The sequence below is a fragment of the Nuphar pumila genome, chromosome 15 (genome assembly GCF_984573655.1).
Source record: "Nuphar pumila chromosome 15, dmNupPumi1.hap1.1, whole genome shotgun sequence".
NCBI lineage: Eukaryota > Viridiplantae > Streptophyta > Magnoliopsida > Nymphaeales > Nymphaeaceae > Nuphar > Nuphar pumila.
Window position 1 is genome coordinate 14,136,408 of NC_143263.1, and position 15,162 is coordinate 14,151,569.

At 35.4% G+C, this 15,162-nt stretch overlaps 1 protein-coding gene across 3 annotated transcripts; it reads left to right on the forward strand.

Annotated features, from left to right (window-relative positions):
• The first annotated feature begins 1,028 nt into the window (after window positions 1-1,028).
• On the forward strand, window positions 1,029-8,371 carry LOC149814579 (spermidine synthase-like). Of its 3 annotated transcripts, none has more exons than XM_089988261.1 (11): window positions 1,029-1,126; window positions 2,052-2,259; window positions 2,499-2,540; window positions 3,303-3,379; window positions 3,471-3,593; window positions 5,210-5,314; window positions 5,415-5,487; window positions 5,703-5,774; window positions 6,414-6,609; window positions 7,473-7,605; window positions 8,091-8,371. In XM_089988261.1, exons 2-11 carry the CDS (start codon window positions 2,082-2,084, stop codon window positions 8,157-8,159), a joined length of 1,068 nt encoding a protein of 355 aa, XP_089844387.1. In that variant the 5' UTR covers window positions 1,029-1,126; window positions 2,052-2,081; the 3' UTR covers window positions 8,160-8,371. The 3 variants fall into 3 exon arrangements, 2 of the variants coding, with proteins under 2 accessions (XP_089844387.1, XP_089844388.1); XR_016427811.1 differs by having other exon boundaries at window positions 1,030-1,126; window positions 7,444-7,605; XM_089988262.1 differs by having other exon boundaries at window positions 1,114-1,169.
• Window positions 8,372-15,162: the final 6,791 nt, after the last annotated feature.

A 15,162-nucleotide genomic window follows, 5' to 3' on the forward strand; every position in this document is an offset into this window, starting at 1 on the left:
CTCCCTTGTAAAAGCCTTCCCATAGGATTGTCAAGCTGACAGGAATTTTCTAAATGTGTCCATTCTCATGAAAAATGAAAAGAAAACTCTTTTTTTATGAGAATACACCCCCCACCCACGAGAAAACATTTTCTTATGAGAAGACGTGTGGCCACCTGGCTGTTTCTGGAGGTTTCTCTACCACCCGTGAGGTGAAACAAACAGGCATAAGATGCTCGTTTCTTGCTTTAGGCTTTAGGCTTTAGGCTTTAGGCTTTACGCTTCACGCATAGCTTCTTCCACCCGCTTCTCTAAAACCCGTGAGGTGAAACAAACAGGCATAAGATGCTTCCCCGTAGCTTCTCGCACCCGCTTCCCACTTTGGTAAATAAATAATGAAGCAGCAGTTATCACCTCACAAGATAAAGGTCTGAGAAAGAACCACAAGCAAATTCTTACAAGAAATGCAACAGCAACAGTGCCAACAATCTGATGAAGTAAATCCGCAATTTCCTCGTCACTTACCGGTGCAGTAAAAGCGCTTCTTACTAGTACCAACGAGTGCTAGGCTTGTCTGGCAGAAGCAGCTAGTGCACGTCACCTTGTGTTGGGATATTGCAGGTTCAAAACCCAATGATACCATCAGGTCGCTCCAGGTGCAGAGACCTAGCTCTCACATTGGCTCAGCCTACCGTACTTATGGTCTCTGTCCATGTCAAGCTAAAACAGGATGGTGACACCCGTAAGAATTGAACCTAAACTGCTCGTCAAAAGGTCTAGCCCCATCCCACTACGCCAAACCCCTCGGGACTGTACCGGTCTTTACATTATAAATAAAAAACAACGTAATTTCTTCCTCATTTCTACTATCTGTTTGTGTCCTCTTTCTACGGTGGGGCCAGAAGGGAGGCGCTGACCTCATCTTCCCATTCACACCCACCACCAGCCGCCGCGGGCCCCACTGCATTACTTCCCAATAGGACGCGGCCAAGGGGCTGAGACACAAGCGGTGGCGTCCGTAAGTCAGTCAGACAGCACTCAACGAGCACAACCAACAAATCAAAAAAAAAGAAAGAAAGAAGAGAGAGAGAGAGGTAAGAGATAAAAGGAATAGCGGGAGAGCTCCTTGGGCCTCCTCTTGCTTAATGTAAGCTTTTGTTGATTCTCCCTTCCTTCTTTTGTCTCTCTTGGTAGCTTATTTCCCCCCTTTGAGATTGTACCCTGATGGTCAATCTTTCTTTTTCTTTCTTTCTTTCTTTGAATCAGTAACAAGTTTGAACCTCCGTTCCCCTTCTCAAACCGAAAGCCCAATTCAGCTTTTGTCCTGTGTTTGAACTTCACCGATTTTTTCTTAGCGAATTCTTTCTTTTTCTTTCTGATTATGTGGTACATGTTGTTTGTTCAACCAGATTCTTTGATGCTTCGGTGTGTGTAGTAGTCGATTTTCATGAAAATATTGACGAGTTCGTACGCAATTTCCCGTTTATCTTCATTTTCGTGGTGCTTTGGATGAGAATTACCTTGAAACAGCGAACTCCGTAAATGCTTGTTTTTCAAAGAATTCGTCTCGGTTTTTTCTTAATTATCTGAATTATCCCATCTCGTTTATGGATTCTTTTCCCTTTTAATGAATTTAATGATTCTGTTGCTCTTTCACAGGATTCTCCTGTGAATTCTGTTGCTATCTATAACGATATTCTTTTCACATTCTGTTGTTCTTTCACAGGAGCTTTTTTTTTATCATTGAAATGAATACATCGCAAAAATGTCGATAGTTTTGTTTTTATGACAATTTATCAGAAGATTTTTAGTTTATTTTTTATTTTCTAGAACTTAATATTAAAATTTGTATTTATTTACTCTATTTAATTTGATGAAGTTTTCTCAATAAAGGGTGAGGAAAAAATCAAATCTGTTTCTATTATTATTATCATCATCATCACAGCAATGGGATTTTAAGTGGTTTATGCTAGTGATTAATATCTTCAGCAAACTTAATTGCTTTATTTGACTTTGCCTTTCTTCTGTTGACTTTTAGAAGTTAATTTTATGCTGTATTTGTGTGGATGAAGTTTATCTAGCTGCAAAGAGAAGTGGTAACAATGAACGGGCAGAGTGCACCTGAGCTGTTGGAGTGTCATGACGCTTCAAAGGGAATACAAAATGGGGAGAATGGTTTAACGAATATGATGTCTTCCTCTCATGAAATAGAGGACTCCGAAAAATGTGTTTCTGAAGTCGTTCCTGGGTGGTTTTCTGTAGTACCCTTATCTTGTTCAGGTAATTTAATAGCATTTTCTCTCTGCTATTATGTTTCCAGGTTAAATATATCTGCTCTTTGTTGTTAATTGTGCTCTCCTGGAGAATCAAAGATCTGCTAAAGCCATGTGTGCTTTATTTTGTTCTTAGTTTCGTTCGTTTGATGCCTAGTTGAATTATGCAAGCTTTGTTTTATCAAGGCTGAATAAGTTGCTTTTGTTCTGACAAGATGCTTTTAATTTTGATTGTTATTGCTGCAGGAGATCGTAATGTTCAGTTCTATCACAATCCCATGTGGGCTGGTAAGGGTAGATGCCAGTGTATTATCTTTGTTTAGTCTGGATGTTCAAGTTATTCATCAAGCAATTATTGGATACCAATATAGTATTAAGACATCCTGGAGAAGATTTTGATATCTCCGATGAATTTAAAAGAAAGCTCATTTGGTTAACTAAATGTTTGAGTTGCACTGACGCATGCAAACTAAAATTGTTATACTTAGAACCAGCATAGGATTTTTTAAATCTTGAACCTATAAAATTGTGCTTTGTCTTGAAGGTGTCAGCTTTTTCTAGTATGGACACATTATTTTTCAATAATACCGCCATGCATCCATCAAATTCCAGCCATAAAATGAAATTGGCATTCATATAAAACATGCTGCCAGTGCCCCATATATAATTCATATTGCATTATCATGATGTGTGCTGGTTGTCATATCAATAATTAACATGCTCCAATTAGGTTTTTTGTTGCACAATGTTTGTGTATGTGTATAATCATCATTCAAGGTATTTATTGTAGCATTCTATCATGCTGATTTGATTGTAGGCTTGTAGCATTCTATATAGAAAACATATTATCAAGATCCCACATGTTAGAATTGATCAAAAGATTATATTGAGATTGTTATTATCATGATCTAACCACATGAAAGTTAGTACTTTCAGCAACCTTTTTCCTTATTGGTCCATATCTGCTCCATTCTTGTTCATATATAATAATGTTGTTGTTGTCTTGCTCTGTTCACTTTTTGAGATTTTTATGTAAGTTTGTGTTTTCAGGAGAGGTACAATCACTGAAAGTAGAGAAAATCTTATATCAGGGGAAATCAAAATATCAAGAAATTTTGGTCTTTGAGGTTAGTCTTATTTTTTTATATCAAAGTATATATTAGATCATTCTTTATGTTTTCCAAGTTCATATTCAAATCCTGTCTTTTGTTCGTGCAGTCAACATCATATGGAAAAGTGCTTGTGCTTGATGGCATTGTTCAGTTGTCAGAGAAGGATGAATGTGCCTACCAAGAGATGATAGCTCATCTTCCACTATGTTCAATTAAATCTCCAAAAAATGTAATGGATTAAATTATCTCATCATGGATTTAGTCTAGAATTTCATTTTGTTATATTGTAGGATTTTTTTTTTCAACATGATTTATTACCATGATACTTGCAATAATTTTTTCTTTTTGTTGAAAATTTCTCCATGACATGCTTTATAATCATAGTACCTTGTAAATACATGGATTTCATTTTCTAGCCTTAATTCGAAGTTCAAACTTTGTTTTTTGGAAGTGATTTCATTGTTTGATACCTCCAGTGCTTCTGGCAGTAGATATTAGAGACAGGATTCTAGGGTAATCTTTCTTTGCGGAGATTAACTAATCTAATTTGAAGCTTAATTTTTTAATTTGACTGTTGCTACAGCTTGGATTTAAGTGATAATACTTGCAACACACTCATCTCATTGTAATGCATTATTGTCTACCAGATTGAACTAAAAATTAGTGTCAGTTTCATAGTAATCAGAATGAGATGGTTTCTTAAGTTATCTAAGCAGTTCCTGCTGAGATTTGTTGTACTTGTGGTATCAGGCCTAATACATGTGATCCTTTGTGCACGTCCAAAAAGGACATGGAACATGTCATCTTTGTAAAACTTTCATTAAAAATAGTATATATGCAGACACATCACCAGAGTTTATGGAATATCTCAAGCTGCTTTCATTTAGATCACAGACTCCCTCTAATTGCCTGCACCAGTGCAGCTTTTAAATGCTTTTGTCACAGTTGATAACAGTGTGACAAATATCGCGAGATTTGTGAAAATCTCGCGATAATATCGCGAGAAATTGCCTGAAACTGAAAGTTTAAAACGGCAATTTCTCGCAAGATTTTCAAAATATCGCGAGATTTATGAAAAAACATAAATACTGTGATTTAAACGTGATATTTACGTTTTAAACGGCTATTTATCGCGAAAAAAGCCTATATTTTTATTTTTAAATAATTTTTATTAATATTTTCTTATAAAAATTTGTTTTTATATTTTTTAATTAATTTTGTATTGCCGAGATTTTGCCTAAAAATGCTAGATTTATGGAATTTTTTCAATTTCTCATGAGTTTTTGAAAAACGAGAAATTGCCGATAAAAACTTTTGTCACTATGGTTGATAATAATTTACTGATGCAATGAACAGATTCAAAATCCATGAACTAGCAGTAGGCAGCAGTGACTATAATGGTTGGTATGATTTTACTTATTTTTCAGAAGGTTTGGGAAAATGTCTTTCATCTAGTCCTATTTGCGGTATTCGATGTAAACTGTTGAATTCCATGATGAAAATTCATCAACAGTTTTGATGCATTAGTCCTGCAGATGATTGTTGCATTATGAGTGACTTCAACAGGAAACAACCGTAACATGTTAATGGTCATCTTTCAAAATCCCAAGAGGAGAAAGCATATGCTTTGGCTGTAGCACCACATTGATGAATGTGATGACCCAAAGTACCATCCCGATAAGTGATTGTCCATGTAAATGTAAAAGGATAGAAATTGTTAGCTAATGTATAATTCAGATGCTAATTCAAATTGTGCGAAGAAACTCTGCCTCTTTGTTGAGAAATTGAATAACTCATATTCACATTTTCTAGTTATATATCTTTAATAATTGATGATGAATGCAGGTTCTGGTTGTAGGAGGTGGTGATGGTGGAGTGCTTAGGGAAATCTCTCGGCACCAATCTGTTGAGCGCATTGATATATGTGAAATAGATGAAATGGTCATTAATGTAAGTCAAGTCCTACATACTACTAGTGACAGTAAAACTTCGAAACATCTTTTTGTTTTTTTGTAAGGTCAATCCTAATACACAAATGCTTCTTTTATAGGTGTCCAAGCAATTTTTCCCAAATTTGTACATTGGATTTCAGGATCCGCGTGTCCATCTAAATATCGGTGATGGTATGTCTAATAATCTTTCTATTTTGAAGGTTTTGGCAATATGTCTTGTTTCTGTAAATCCTGAATGTCTAAGATTGCTTCTTTTTAAGCATGACTGTGCTCACAGATTCTTACAAGACCTTTATTGTTTTAGGTTTCTTGCCTATTGAAAGTAATTTATTGAACTAGAAATTGTGATCATAGTAACAATTAGTATCTGTTTTGTTTCTCTGCAGCGACGGAATTTTTAAGGGATGCACCAAGAGGGCTCTATGATACAATTATTGTTGATTCTTCTGATCCAATTGGTACTCACCATCTACTTTATCATCTTAATTTATTGTCCTCTGAGTAGATGTATTGGAGTAACGGTGGTAAAACTACAAAAGAACTAAAATCAACCATGAAGGAACACTATCCAGTCTATCCTTATCCTGAAACTATGAGCTATTGTAGAAAAGAGCATAAAAACTTGGATCACCATGGAAAAACACTATCCTTGATCTTGAACCTCTGAGCTATTGTAAAAGAACCATTTATCATATTTCATTTAGCATGTTTTCATCACTATATATATATATATATATATATATATATATATATATATATATATATATATATATATATATATATATACACACACACCCCTGTTCCCCTTATAAATGGATGTGAAGCTCATGGTCTGGCTTGCCAGGGCTCCGTGTAGGGTTTTGAGCCTTGGACTGGCCTGGATCAGGCCACAGCTCAGCCCATCCAGATGGACTGGTTGCTTTGATTGGCCTGTGGCCTGTCGATGGAATGGGCCAGCCCAGTCAAAAACATCCTCTCAATGGTTGAAATTTCTTATTAGGAGTTTCTGTGACAGGCATGGTGAGCTGGCATGAACGCATAGATACTTGAATATTGTGTTTTTTTTCTTGCCTCATCTATTGATCATTTTTATCCAGGTCCGGCTGTGGAACTTGTTGAAACACCATTCTTTGATTCAACTGCTAGGGCACTAAGGCCGGGGGGTGTTCTTATAAGTCAGATGGAGAGCATGTGGTTAGGCAAAAAGCTTATCCGTGACATCATCACTAATTGTAGTGAGGTATTTAAGGGCTCAATTCGCTATGCCTGGACAAGTGTTCCAACATATCCCAGGTCTCTCTCTCTCTCTCTCTCTCTCTCTCTCTCTCTCTCTCTCTCTCTCTCTCTCTCTCTCTCTCTCTCTCTCTGTGTGTGTGTGTGTGTGTGTGTGTGCTTTGCCTTGGATGAGTAATGATAGTCTTCTGGGAGCAGAAAGAAAACATGTTTTACAAACATACTGTGTCCCTACTGTAGTTTCTAAATCTGTGAGGTGCCTTTCAACTATTGCTAAAGTAAGCATTTAGTTGTAATGCAGTCTTCCTAGTACGGGGCACACTTCCATGTGTTTCTGTTCATTTTCTTCATGCCTATCTTGGATGTTCTTTGCCATCTATGGCTAGTGCATATTTATTATGTTTTATCGAGAAAATGTATCGCGTCCATGCAAGATGTCTTTCAACTTGTACTGAAGTAAGCATTTAGTTGCAATGCAGTCTTCCTAGTATGGGATGTGCTTCCATGTTTTTCTATTCATTTTCTTCATGACTATGTTGGTTGTTGTTCTTCGCCATCTATCACTAGTGCATGTTTATTACGTTTTATCAAGAAAATGTATTGTATCCATGCATTTTTGCATTGTATTCCCATCATTTTATCCATCCATTCTGTACCATTAAATACTTAATTTATATGATGTGGTCAGCATAGAATGGAACCTAAATTGACGAGATCCAAGTGGATATGGTTCAAAATATTTCAGAAATAGCACAATTGAGTGTGCTTGAAGCTTGCTTGTTGCTTGTTCTAAGGAAATAACTCTACACTTTGGAGATGGGTGGTTTCTTTCGAATCTAATAACTTCATTCCAATCTAAAGCTTTCTGCTATGCTGTTTTAATTTTGATTTCAGTGCCTTACATGAACTTTCTGCTCCTGCAGTGGGGTGATTGGATTCTTGGTTTGCTCGACCGAAGGTGGCGAACCTGTCAATTTCTTGGATCCTGTCAATCCAATTGAGAGGTTAGAAGGTGCCATGAACTCAAAGAGGGACTTGAAGTTCTACAATTCAGAGGTAGTTACTCAGTTTATGATTCACCAGCATTCTGGATTTAGGAACCCTACTGATATCATCTAATTGCTTGAGATTTAGTCAAAATTCCATTTTCTTTTTTTTTCTTTTGATAGTGAAGCTAAGGGTTGCTCCCGATTGAATTCAAACCAAAATTTTTCAGTTAGGAGTGCAACTCTAACCAGTCTAGCTATCTTATTCAACCTCCAAAAACATCCTTTTGTAATGTTAGCTTTTGTAAGTCATGTAACATGCATAACGTTTGCATCTTCACCCACATTAGTATATGGTCTTGATCCAAGTCTTTAGCTTGCCTGCCAGTGTTAAAAAGAAGAAACTGCATGAAATTATTGTGTTTTATTTTTTTCCATCTGCATGCACATTTAGTCAACTGGTTTAGAATAATTTGAATACATGAAACAAATTCATCATTAATTCAGAGGTAACATTTTAGATGTCAACTAACAGTGTTGTCTTTGAATCATCAGATGCACAGAGCAGCTTTAGCATTGCCAGCCTTTATAAAGAGGGAGTTGAGTGGTCTTCTTCATGGATGAGGAATCTCAAGTGAAGATAACGAGTTGAGAAATTGTCTTCTTTGAAGTATAGTAAATCATTGTAAACAATAATTTGTTCATTGGCCAAAAAGTATAATTACCTTTGGAACTGGGTTACATAGTATGAATTTTACAATGCGAGCGCCCTTCTTCAAAAATTGTTGTTGTTATTATTATCATTATTATTTATAATATCATTGTGATTATAATTATGGTTGCTATTGTGAAGCAGGCTGTCTTTTAAATGTTATTCTTGTTAGAAAATGACATATATATGTATATACTTGAATATATATATATATATATTTATATATATATATATACATACTTTTCGTAATACAAGAGTATGTATATGTATATATATATATATGTATATAACTATATATTTAAAGTATATACTTATATTCTTGTAATACTTTTTTATTTATTTATTTTTGTAATTTTATTTCTTTCTTATTTTTTGTCTTTTTGTCAAACAGTCATAATTGACTAGAGCTGTTGGACTGTCAAAACAGCCAACAGCCTTTTTGTCAGGTTCTGTCAAACGGTCAAAATGTTGACTGTTTGAATAGAGCTGTTGGGCTACTCCCAACGGCTCTAATTAGAGCTGTTGGGAGTAGCCCAACAGCTATCCCAACAGCTATTTTAATAGCTCCTCTCATGTAACCTCTCTATAAATAAGGGCATGCTGCCCATTGTAATTAATATACAAAGGTAGAGGGTTTTACCTCTTACATATTCAGATTCAAGTGCATTTATGCACTATTCTTATGTTTGTGCTGTGGAGCATTTTGTATGCTATTTTGGTTTACCATATTGGGTGAATGTATGTTTTGTCAAGTTGTTTGTAGACTTGATTGTGTGAAAGACTCTTTACATGGTATCAAAGCTTGGTGTATGATCAACCGTGCATTGGTGAGCTGCCTCGTAAAGCGTGCCTTCTTTCTTTCATGATTGGTGGTTCCTTTTTTTCTTTGGATTCATCATGGGTGAATTTTTTCCGCACAATACAAGCAACTCCAACTTCATTCCGCCATTCAAACTTGAAGGAAGCAACTATAACATTTGGGCGGGACACTTGGAGACATTCATCAAGGGTCAAGGTTTGTGGGGATTTGTAAGAGGTACTATTCTTGAACCCACTCCAAAAATTACATTAGGTGAAAATGACGTTGAGACTAGTCTTGAAGAAAAAAACAAAGCCATGGAAGAATACTACAAAAAATTAGATGAATGGGAAATGAAAAATGCCAAAATTCTTTCATGGATGCTTAGTGGAGTTGAGACAAAAATTGCCTCAAACCTTTTGTGTTACAAAAAGGCAAATGAAGCATGGGAATATCTTAAAGGTATGTTTACCGAAAAAGATATGGCTCATAAGTATTATCTTCAAGAAAAAGTTAGAAACATTAAACAAGGAGATAAGAATATAAGAGATTATTTTATGGAGTTATCTTCCATTTGGACCCAACTTGCTCAATTTGAACCCAAATGGGAAGGAAAGTGTATAGAAATGCGGAGACTTCAAGTTGAAGAAGAGAGACTTTTCGCTTTTCTCTATGGTTTGAGACCCGAGTTTGAACAAACAAGGGCCTCCTTGCTATCATCTTCATCACCTCCTCCTATTCATGAGATTCTCACTAAACTTAGTGGAGAAGAGACTAGGCTAAACATGAGTAAAAATGTTAGTGTGCTTGCTACTTCTAGCAATGGTCAAGAAGAGTATTGCGCACTTGCCGCATCAAAACCAGGACACTATATCAAGCCATATAAACCTCCTCATTTTAATAAGAATCGAGGAGAATCAAAAATCATTTGCCATAATTGTAATGAGCCCGGTCATATTAGGCCTCAATGTCCTAGATACAAATATAGGCCTCAAGAAAAGCGTGTTGCGGCTGCACCATCAAAACAAGATGAAGATACTTTGAATCTCAAAGACCTCACCAAATCATTATCTCAACTGACGGAGGCATTACAACCACTGCTTAAAGGATCTACCTCAGGAGCGGCCATTGCAACCTCTTCTACTCCTGGTATGTGCTCTTGGCTTCTTGATTCAGGAGCTTCTTTTCATATGACCCCACATAGATCTATATTATCCGAATGTCAACCTAATTCAAATGCATCATTTGTTTCCACTGCCGATGGTACTGCGTTGAAAATAGAGGGTGTTGGAATTTTTAAAAATGATTTGTCAAAACATAATAACTTTTATATTCCGAAAATAAGACTTATACCAAAACTTCATCTTAATCTACTTTCTGTTTCTCAAATCTCGGATCATGGATGTGATGTCATTTTCTCATCAAGTAAATGTTGGGTGCAGGATCGTCAGTCCGGGAAATTGATTGGGGAAGGTTCTAGGCAAGGAGATCTCTATTATATGGATTTCCTTTGTATTCCAAAGGAATCATTTTGCAACACTGCCCAAACAAAAGACATACGGACTTGGCATCATAGACTTGGGCATCCAAATATAAGAAAATTAAATTTTGTACCTATTACCAAGAATCTTTGTAAAGATAATTTTGAATGCAAAGAATGTTTACTTGGTAAAATGACAGTCTTGCCTTATGGTCAAAGAACTTTTTACTCCTCAATGCCTTTTGAATTAGTTCATTCGGATGTATGGGGTCCTGCTCCTGTAGCCTCTAAAGGCGGATTCTCCTACTATGTTGTGTTTATTGATGACTTCACTAGATATTGTTGGATTTACTTTCTTAAGTATAAATCAGATGTATTTGCAACCTTCAAAACATTCCATAACATGATTAAAAATCAATTTGAAAGTAAACTCAAAATTCTCAGAACTGACTCTGGAGGAGAATACTTGTCAAATGAGTTTAAACAATTTTTAGAAAATGAAGGAATTTTACATCAAAGATCATGTCCTAGAACCCCACAACAAAATGGAGTTTCAGAAAGGAAACACAGACATATTATGGAAACTACAAGAACTCTTCTTATTGCTAAAAATGTTCCAAAAAATCTTTGGGTTGAAGCTGCATTAACCTCAGTATATCTTATAAATAGAATGCCTTCCAAAACTTTATCTAATGAAATTCCTTTTGAAAAATTATTCAAATATCAACCTGACTATCAAAGACTGAGAATCTTTGGTTGCAAATGTTATGTTTTGAATGATAAAGGAGATAAACTATCTTCTAAAGCTATTTCCTGTGCGTTCATTGGTTATTCAGAAACACAAAAAGGATTTAAATGTTATGATACCAAAAATGATAAACTTCTCATTTCAAGGAATGTTAATTTTGTTGAAAATGAAAGTGGATTTGAAGAAAACATGTCGGAAGACATAAACTCTGATTATTCTTTCTTGTTCAAACTATTGTCTAATGATGAAAATATTTATGTAGAACCTCTTATTGAAAATAGAACAATAGTTGAACCAATAGTATACACTAGAAGAAATCGAAATGCATTCAATGAAGGTGTAAATCAAAGTAATCATGAAGCATTAGAAATTCCTTCAGAACAAACCACTATTCGTAGATCAGAACGAACCTCAAGAATCCCAAATAAATTTGTGTCTTATGATTCATTCTCTCCTAAACATAGAGCATGTCTTATAGCTATCCACTCATATTTTGAACCCTCATGTTACAATGAAGCAAAAAAATTTACCTGAATGGATAAAAGCTATGCACATAGAATTAGAAGCTCTTAAATATGCTAATACTTGAGAAATTCTGGATTTACCTATAGGAAAAAAGACAATAGGTTGTAGATGGGTTTTTAAAGTAAAAACCAAAAGTGATGGATCCTTGGAAAGGCATAAAGCCAGATTAGTTGCCAAAGGATATCCTCAAGAATACGGAGTAGATTACGAAGAAACTTTTGCTCCTGTTGCCAGGATGACCACTGTTCGAATGCTTGTAGCTATTTCAGCTATTAAAAATTGGAATATATTTCAAATGGATGTTAAAAATGCATTTTTAAATGAGAATCTCAATGAGGAAGTATATATGGATATTCCACCTGGATTAATAATTCCTTCAGGTAAAGTGCTTAAATTAAAAAAGGCATTATATGGCCTCAAACAAGCACCTAAAGCTTGGTTTGATACTTTTAACAATGTTATTACAAGGTATGGTTTTAAACCATGCTATACTGATACAGCTTTGTTTATCAAAAACTCTTATGCTGGTATTATAATTTTACTTTTATATGTTGATGATATGTTAATTACAGGTAGTGACAAGGAGGGAATCAAGAAAGTAAAACAATTTTTGAAAAATTCTTTTGAAATGACAGATCTTGGGTTTCTAACATACTTTCTTGGTATAGAAGTTTCATACTCTAACCGAGGATACATATTGTCACAAACAAAGTTTGCTTCAGATATTATTGACAGGTCAGGACTTTCAGATGATAAAGTTGTTGATACTCCAGAGATTGTTGGAATGAAAATGCGAGCCGATGATGGAGTTCCTTTGGACAATCCAACTCCCTTCAGACAGCTAGTGGGATCTCTTATGTATTTAAGTATTACAAGACCAGACATAGCCCATGCTGTACATATAGCCAGTCAATTTCAACATGCTCCAACATCAGCTCATATGAGTGCAGTCATGAGAATTATTAAATACATCAGAGGCACTATAAATAAGGGAGTCTTTTTGTCCTCTTCTTCCTCCTTAGATCTTATTGCATATTCTGATGCTGATTGGGGAGGAGATCCAAATAACAGGCGCTCAACAACTGGTTTTTGTATATTTCTAGGTGAATCTTTGATTTCATGGAGGTACAAGAAACAACAAAAGGTGTCATTATCATCTACAGAAGCTGAATATAGAGCAATGGCAACTACTACTATGGAAGTCGTGTGGCTCAAACAACTGATTTCAGATATGGGGATTCACCTTCAGAATCCTACAAGATTGTGCTGTGACAATAAGAGTTCGATATACATTGCTCGAAATCATACATTTCATGAAAGAACTAAGCATATAGAGATGGATTTCCATTTTGTTCGTGAAGAATATTTGAAGAAGACTATTGATCTTCCCTATGTGACATCAGAATATCAACTTGCTGACTTCTTCACCAAGGCACTATGCTCACCAAGATTCAACTTTTTACTTGACAAACTTTCGGTGATTTCACCATAAGTTTGAGGGAGACTGTTAGAAAATGACATATATATGTATATACTTGAATATATATATATATATATATATATATATATTTATATATATATATACATACTTTTCGTAATACAAGAGTATGTATATGTATATATATATGTATATAACTATATATTTAAAGTATATACTAATATTCTTGTAATACTTTTTTATTTATTTATTTTTGTAATTTTATTTCTTTCTTATTTTTTGTCTTTTTGTCAAACAGTCATAATTGACTAGAGCTGTTGGACTGTCAAAACAGCCAACAGCCTTTTTGTCAGGTTCTGTCAAACAGTCAAAATGTTGACTGTTTGAATAGAGCTGTTGGGCTACTCCCAACGGCTCTAATTAGAGCTGTTGGGAGTAGCCCAACAGCTATCCCAACAGCTATTTTAATAGCTCCTCTCATGTAACCTCTCTATAAATAAGGGCATGCTGCCCATTGTAATTAATATACAAAGGTAGAGGGTTTTACCTCTTACATATTCAGATTCAAGTGCATTTATGCACTATTCTTATGTTTGTGCTGTGGAGCATTTTGTATGCTATTTTGGTTTACCATATTGGGTGAATGTATGTTTTGTAAGTTGTTTGTAGACTTGATTGTGTGAAAGACTCTTTACAATTCTATATACATTTACGGTCTGTTATTTGTTAGATGGTTTGCAATCTTCAGTGTCAATTTATTGTCTTGTGTGTGTGTGAGAGAGAGAGAGAGAGAAAGGTTTACACAAGTTTTGGCTTGTTTGGAGGAGGTATTTGGGAGAAATTGATGAAAATTATTTGGAGGAAATTTCAATTAATTTGGAAGGAATTGGATTCTTTCTGTCAGCACTTTGTCATTCCTCCACTGACTCAGTCTGCCATGGGAACAACCTTCTGATTGCACATGATTGAGGAAGCCTATCTGCTGGGTTAGACCTGACAACGAAAGCTAGATCAGATCTGATTAACACCCAGCTATTCCTACATAAGTCCTACCATGCAAACGGAGATTACGGTCAGCCCCAGGTGGCTTCAGACAAATGACACACACAGATGATGGTTGATGTGCAACCTGCTGTTCTTATACTTGAATTCATTGGAGACAAAATGATGCAAACTACGAGGTCGTTCTTAAAGTCGCAGTTTTGATGTTAAAACACAATCAGAGGCCTGCCATGTGCGAATGATGATGTGAGGGTTTTTCTCTTGGCCTAGCCAAAATAATAATAATAATAATAATAATAATTTTTAGCATTACACTTACTAACTTTAATCACAAATTGGTGTTTGAGACTGCATACCAATCAGTTACGTTAACCTGTTTGGACTCCAATCAATATTAGGTTCTAAGGTGATAAGATGGATGTGTGATTCTGTTGTCCTTTAGTATGTTTATTTGAGCTTTACACAGTTGGGATATATTTGGTTGGCCTTGGGTCTATAACAGACTAATCTTTGAAATTTTGAATATCCTTGATTATTTTGATCCTAATAGCAATCTTGCATAAAAAAAATAAGATCCGTAACATTCTAGACCTGCCTTTGCATCATTCTCATATGGGCGAAGAAAATTTAGACGAAAGTTCATGGTATGCATATGGATCAAACACATTTAAGATCAGCAACATTTGCCAATCAGTAAGCAACTCAGTCAACTATGCATTATTTACATAATTTCTTGAGAACCTTGAACGTTCATCTACGCTGATGTTGGAGTCAAGTCCCTGATGGTTCAAAAAATTATTATAGGTGAAGTCAGCTTATGGTAAGACAAGATCCCAAGTTTTGACATTATCACCAACTAAACTCTATAACAAATTACTCAAAGTTCAGTATCGGTATCGGCCCTGTATCGTTTGGCCAACCAT

Bases quoted from the DNA above. Each gene is read 5' to 3' on its own strand.
- LOC149814579 (XM_089988261.1), top strand. From the start codon at position 2,082: ATGAACGGGCAGAGTGCACCTGAGCTGTTGGAGTGTCATGACGCTTCA. The intron at 3,380-3,470 runs GTTAGTCTTATT...TTGTTCGTGCAG, and splicing joins AAGAAATTTTGGTCTTTGAG to TCAACATCATATGGAAAAGT. The intron at 3,594-5,209 runs GTAATGGATTAA...TGATGAATGCAG, and splicing joins CAATTAAATCTCCAAAAAAT to GTTCTGGTTGTAGGAGGTGG.